Source organism: Sciurus carolinensis, chromosome 8 (genome assembly GCF_902686445.1).
Source record: "Sciurus carolinensis chromosome 8, mSciCar1.2, whole genome shotgun sequence".
Lineage (NCBI taxonomy): Eukaryota > Metazoa > Chordata > Mammalia > Rodentia > Sciuridae > Sciurus > Sciurus carolinensis.
Genome location: NC_062220.1, coordinates 35576741 through 35583698, shown reverse-complemented (window position 1 = coordinate 35583698; position 6958 = coordinate 35576741). Strand labels below are relative to the sequence as shown.

General features: G+C 37.6%; 1 protein-coding gene across 3 annotated transcripts in view; it reads left to right on the top strand.

The window, feature by feature from the left end:
- The first annotated feature begins 2822 nt into the window (after nt 1-2822).
- Cftr (CF transmembrane conductance regulator) overlaps nt 2823-6958 on the top strand; it is a 155688-nt gene continuing 151552 nt past the window's right edge. The window contains exon 1 of one of the 3 annotated variants that reach the window (XM_047562590.1): nt 2823-3023. In XM_047562590.1, the coding sequence (XP_047418546.1) occupies nt 2881-3023 (143 nt within the window). In that variant the 5' untranslated portion in view covers nt 2823-2880. Of the gene's footprint in view, nt 3024-3762; nt 3944-6958 lie in introns of those variants that run through there. The other 2 variants (XM_047562587.1, XM_047562589.1) reach the window with 2 other exon arrangements.

The following is a 6958-nucleotide window of genomic DNA, read 5'->3' as shown; positions in this document are numbered from 1 at the left end:
GAAAACAAAACACTATTTCTGTCTCCAAGGAGGTTGTGGGGAAGAGTTGTATATGTATATGAATAGAGTATTAAGCATATGTTTATAAACAGAATTGTCAGACCAAACATAATATTGGAAGCATTTAAAGTAATGAGAAACTGGCCTATTCATGGGCCAGGGCACCTCTTTCTGGTCCTGAAACATTTTTGTAAGACCGTGACATGTATTTGCATCCTTGGTTATTCTTGTGGCACACTGTAGAATAGCAGTGGCTGCTCCTACCCTTCCAGCTTAGATAAATTTATAAGTGTAGCTGCCTATGCAGGTGAGGCTGATGAGGCCTTGCCTTCTCTCTTTTGATGAGCTTTTCTTCCCTGTAAGGTGACATTTTCATCCTCCTTCTACTTTTCTACTTTTTAATGCACTCTTGATTGCTACCCACTTAACACTATTACAGCTTGCTCAGGAGAGAATCTGAGGAATGCTCTCAAATTAAGTTGAACATGAATAAATAAAATATAGTGAAAGTTCATTCTCATGATCTCTAGTGGGGAAAATTTAGACATTATCTAGTAAGGTGAGCAACATGGGAAAGGAAGGTTGTCTCTTGTCTTTCATACATTGCGATCATTTGTAGGAAGCACCTGCATATAAAATAACTACTAAATAGATGTCTACTTTCTTTTTCCCTCTTCCTGCAACTTCCTCTTCTTTCTTTGATTTCCTCTTCTTCTTCCTTTCTCCTCTTCCCTCCCTCACTCTCCTCATTCTTCTTCCCCTTTCCTTTTCCTCCTCCTTCCTTGCTTACTTCTTTCTAATATACCTTTAAAATGATGTCAAACATGTGGCCACTCACTCTTGTATATTTAAAGTCAGTTCTGCCTAAAGTATCAGGAAATTCTATAGAAATATATGTAGTCATTAATGCTTGAGCTCAGGCAACAGACTAATTTCAAACCCCAGTTTCTTCTGATATTATTTTCTGTGCAACTTGCTTGGGAAAATTAATAAACTTCTTATACCTCCATCTCTTTATCTGCAATATATAGAAAATACAAATACCTGTTCCACACAGGTTTTGTAAGGATTAAAAGAGGAAAATTATGCTGTGTATTTGTCATTGTGCCCAGCATATATGGCAAATTCCCAATAAAGGGAAGCTATTATAATATTATTATAAAATGATATGAGCTGGCACTTGAGTAACTTGGAAAGAAGAATTTCTCTGTTTCTTATTACCACCATCCACCCTCACCTGGCCTATTGATTTCCTCTGAGATCCACGTTTAGGATTTCAGTCATGACCTTCAATCCTATTTGAACACTTTTTTGGTACACGCATTTGCATTACCAAGTTAGGTATGTTCCTAGACGCAAATCCTGAGTATCATATCTCAATTAGTTCATTTGGACATGTCTTCTAATAAAGTTAAAGTTCTGAATGGTGAAGTGTTTTTATGCCAAAACAAATTTGATTTGTGATGTTTTATGATAAAAATCTAGGGTCTTGCTATGCATGCATGTATGTACATGCTTAAAATGAAATATTAAATGTCATTCGTCAAAAATATGTAACTCTAGTGGCTAATTGACTTGAGATTCGTGCTTTCCTGTCTCGTTGCTGAACAGGCTAGAACCTTTGATTTCAGGAAACTAATATGGGCAGAAAGAATGGGCTAGATGTAAGGGACAGTATATAAATACACAAAAGATTATTTGAGGAGAAGTAAATTACACATTGATAGGAGAGATGGTTTAGAGTCAGACCTGAGTTTGAATCTTAACTCTACTATTGTAGTCATTTACTTAACTTCTCTTATATGTTTCTTCAATTGAAAACTGGGGATAATAACCCATATTTATATGGTTGTCCTAAGGTTTATATGAATGATGCCTGGCAAACAGTAAGAACTTGTCACTCTTTTATTTATTCTTGAGATTACTTGACAAATATGTGGGGTCTCCTTGAGTCATAGTTCTGGGTCAGCTTCTACGATCTTTGGAACTTAATTCTTAATCTCTTTATTGTCGCATGCTTGTTGATAACAAAGAGGAACTGATTAGCAATTGATTTCAAAATGTGTGTATTACATTTGATGGGTCACACTAGCAGTTATAAAGCAAACAGTGGGGGTGGAGAGTGGATGGAGTGAGTTCAATCACATACCTGGGAAAAGTCAATAGTGAAGATAGAGCCTCAATTTTTGTCATACTGGAGAAGGAAAAATGTGGGCACAGGATTCGAAGCAAGGGATTATGAGTTAGAAACACTGAAGCTTTTTCCTGGTCTCTAACTTTATGCAATTTGTTTTATATCTTTGCTCTTTTTCTATTACATTTAAGATGATAAAATTCAGATGTTTCTAAAACTCAAGATAAGGAAAAAATGATGACAATGAAAAATAAAATATATAAAAACCCGCTGAACACATTTATTTAAATTAATGTTCTCTTCTTTGTATCGTTATGAAATATATGTTTTATTTGTACTATATTTGGGTGAGGACAAGTCAACAATAAGATAATTCTCGAGTCAAACATCCTTGCCTTTAGATGCTGAGGCAATAATCAGGCCAAAATTTTTACTTCTGTTTGAAAATTTCAATTCAAACTCAATATACATTTGCTTTTACACAATAGGGCTTGGGAATTAAAGGCCTGTCTCTTTAAAAAAAAAAAAAAAAAAAAAAAAAAAAGGCAGCCAAGCACACAGTCCTCACACTGAAAACTTGGAAAGAAGGCACCCATATGACTGTCTGCCAGGAAAGCCTAAATAGCCTAAATGCCCTCAGAGAGTTCAAGACAGCTTATTTATTTTCCCTGAGTCAGGTCAAAGTGAACATGCTACCTTTGCTTCAAAGACTGGATTCCTTTCAGCGTTTTAGTTAAGATGTTTTGATGACCAAGACTAGGAAATCTATAGGAGGGCGGGTTAGTTTACACACTGTCCACTTGTCATTGTCTCTAAGACACACAAAGCCACCTAAAAAACACAGCCCGGCTGAAGTACTTACGACAAACCACGAACAAATCCTGGGCAGGTAATGGGCAAAGAAATATCTCCTCTTACCTCTTGCAGGAGTTTTTTTTTAATATGCAAATACGACTTATAAGGTGTCTTTGCCACTCTCGGAGTTCACCTACGCCTGAAATTAACAAAGCTTGGTTTTTTCCCTCTGACACGCAAAGGAAGCGCAGAAGTGAACACATCAGACATTGCCGCAGAACTTTCCAGCTCTCTAAGGCTGCATTTTGATACAGGAGGGGCATATTTTCATTCCCTCTTCAAAATGCACCTTGCAAATGTAACACGAACCAGGCTAGGATCTCAGGAAAGAGGAGGAAGACTCCGGGAAGCTGGCGGCTGCGAGTCCCGGGTCCTGCAGAACCTGGTGCGTAGGAGAGTCCCGCAGGCTCCCTCGGGGCTCTGGTTCTGCTCCAGCCGGTAGTCCTGTCCTCGAGTGTCTGAACTGGACCTGGAGAGCACTACGACTGTACCCCACCTGGGGGTGGGCTGGGACTGGACGGTAGGGACACAAATCTGGAAGGACCGCGCCAGGGAGGGAGACTGGGAGAATCGGGAAAGGGAGGCACGGGGCAGGCGGGAGGGAAGGAGGCCAGAAGGAAGGAGCGATCGGGGTGCGGAGGGGGTGGAGAAAGCCGCGGGAGAAATTTGGGGCTGGACTAGGCTGCGCTCGGCTTTTAACCTGGGCAGTGGAGGCGGGGGAAGAAACCAAAGGAAAGGGGAGGTGTGTGGGATAGGGGTGGGTGAGCGGGAGTTGAAAGCAAGTGACATCAGCAAGTCAGAGAAAAAGGGGTGAGCGGCAGGCACCGAGAGAAGTAGGGCGTTTGGCATTAGGAGCTCGAGCCCAGCCTGCCCTGGCAGGGTCCCCAGTGCCCCAGAGACCATGCAGAAGTCGCCTCTGGAAAAGGCCAGCGTCATCTCCAAACTTTTTTTCAGGTGAGAGGGTGTCCAGCGGATCTTTGGAAGGACACGTGCCCATGAATGAAAGAGGGAGTGAATATGGGCAGAGTTTTTGGGGAAAAAGAAATAGTTTTTAAAGAGATGCACTATCATTCATTGTTTTGAAAGAAAACATGGATTTTGTGGAATAAAATAGCATTAAGAAAGAAAAGAATAAACTGAAGCCAATTGTTTGAATAGAAAGCAAAATTTATTTGCCACTGTAAGACTCCCAAGACCCAAATATGCTAAGGTGCAATTGATTTAATTTGTTATTATTATTATTTTTTTTGAGAAACTTATAAAGTTGTTAGTAAAAATTCTTAAGTTTGGTTCTTTGTTTCCCCCCTTCACGCCTTGGAAATTTGTCTTCTTGGCACTCTTACTACAGGTAATAGGTGGTCAGAAAACATTTGTTAGCTGAATTTTGGGAAGGGAAAAAAATTGGATAGAGATAGTGGGAATTATATGCCTAAAGTTTTTATTGTTATGATACTAACAAGTACTTGCCACAATTTCATTGTTCTTCTTTTTAAGAATGAGAACAAATCTGTCGAAGTATTTATCTTAAGCATGAATACTATGAGCCATGGACTTTTAAAGGAGATCAGAACAGTCATTGAAATGTGTAGCACTGGATATAGATGTTGAAATTATACCCAACTGGCATTTAAAAAATTGTACTCTTGTCCTACTTTGCATGTAATGTGCAATGAGAGCTTGCAAACTTCATCTAATGAGGTTTTTAAAAATAGAGTTTAAGTTCGGAGTCTTAGGCAAAGTGTAATTAAATGTAGCATTTCATATTTGAAGTGTTCTTTGGATACTGCATCTATCTTTTTCTTCTTATACTTGTTGAATGAATAGGTACAGTTCTTATGGGACATGTACTTGACTCATAATTCTCCAATGAATCAGCCTACTAAAGTATCAGAAAAATCAAACATATTATAAATATCTCTATCTATTGTGTTGTGTGTGGTGGGGAGAGATTCAGCTTTCACACCTCTGTAATGTTCAATTCTCTGCATGTACAATAAGCCTGAAACTCAGGTGCTAAGGAGAGACCATTGGCCACTGAAGGAGGCTCCTCCCTGTGTATGGGAAAGAAGGACTTTACTCTTTGGAATTACTTATTCTTCACCCCCCACCAATACACATCTGGGGATTGAGCCCATTGGTTCTTTACTACTACATTCCCAAACCTTTCTTATCTTTTATTCTGAGACAGAATCTGACTAAGTTGCCCCTACTGGCCTTGAATTTAAGATCTTCCTGCCTCAGCCATCTGAGTAGCTGGGATTGCAGGCTTGTGCCACCACCCCAAGCTTGCAGTTACCTTTTTTTATTGACATTTCCAGAGCCTTTTGTTACTTGGTTTGTAAAACTGGCTTATCTGTTAATCAATTTTCCTGCTTCTTACAAAATCAGCATGTTAATTGGCATAATTTATAGGCTTTTTATTAGAACACTTTGAGGAACTGAAATGCCAGTCAAATCCAGCTTTTAGGGGAAGGAATAATACCCGATGGCTATTTCTTTTCTTTTGGTACCAGGGATTGAACCCAGGGGGCTTAACCATTGAGCTACATCCCCAGCCTTTTTTATATATTATGGAGAGACAGGGTCTTGCTAAATTGCTTAGGGCCCTGCAAAATTGCTGAGGGTGGCTTTGAACTCTTAATCTTCCAGCCTCAGCCTCCCAAGCCATTGGGATTACGGGCATGCACCAACGCACCCTGCTTCCCATGGCTACTTCTAATTATTAAAGGACTTCAAAATTAGTCATCTACAAAGTATTTTTAATTTAATTTTTGCAGATTATCTAATATATTTTAGTATAGTTAGGAAAATGCTTTTAAATTGATTTGGAAAGAAAATGTATTATAATGACTACTAAATTTGTTAAGAGCATACTCATTTCTCTAAACTATTTCATAATAAGTTGCTCTAAGAATAGGTGTGTTTTTAAAAGTTAAGTTCCTACTATTTATAGGAATTGACAATCACCTAAAGTACCAGTGATTATAAACTTCCTTGTGGACTATAATGGTAAAAACTTATTTTCTGCATTGGTCTAGGCAGTATTGCTTAGTGGTCAAGGGTGGAAGGCTTTGGATTCATATTGTTTTGATTCAGATTCCAGATCTACTGCTTTGTAACTTTGTGACTTGAGACAAGTCCCTTAATGTCTCTGTGTTTGTATGACTTGACCTTTAAAACTTGAAGATTAATAGGATCTATGACAGGGATTAATCTGTTGAGAAAATACATGTCCAGTTTTTAGCCCAGTAAATGTTAGCTGCTATTAGTAATACTATTATTGTTATTATTTACCACATTTTGACATTCTTTTTACATTTTTTTCTTTTACATTTTGACATTCTTTATAGTACAATGTGCTTTGTTTGTATAAGATGGTCAATTCATCTCTGTTGAGTATAATTTTGTGACTAACAGTCTGTATGTGCAATGAATGAGCCTGTTTGGGAATTAAATTTTGGAAAAATCTCATCTAACATGGTCTTACTAGATATTTAGGAAAAAAGTCATATGCTTATACCATATCTTCTTCGGTGCCTTAGAATTTAACATTCTGAATATGATCCCTTTGATTTCAGAGTCATAAAAGGATAAAACTACTATGGTCTGGGGTATAGATTATATTAAGTATTTAATTATCTAGATTTTGTCATTGGAAAACCAAAAGTGTTTGAGAAAAATCTAAGTACTTTCTTAATTTTGCAAGGATTTTACATCAAATACAAATTTTGAAAGATATCAGAACTGTCATAATGCATAATATAAAAGAGATTTCATCACATAAACTCAAGTAGTTTATGAATATTATGGAAAATAAATTCATTAAGGTGAAGCTTTTATGAAAACAATATTTATGAAGTAAGAGGTTTCTAAACTGGAGGTGATATACTTGCATAGAATCAGATTCATATCCAAGTGGGATCAATTTATAAATGTTTACCAACAGAGTTTATGTCTTCTGATTTTAAG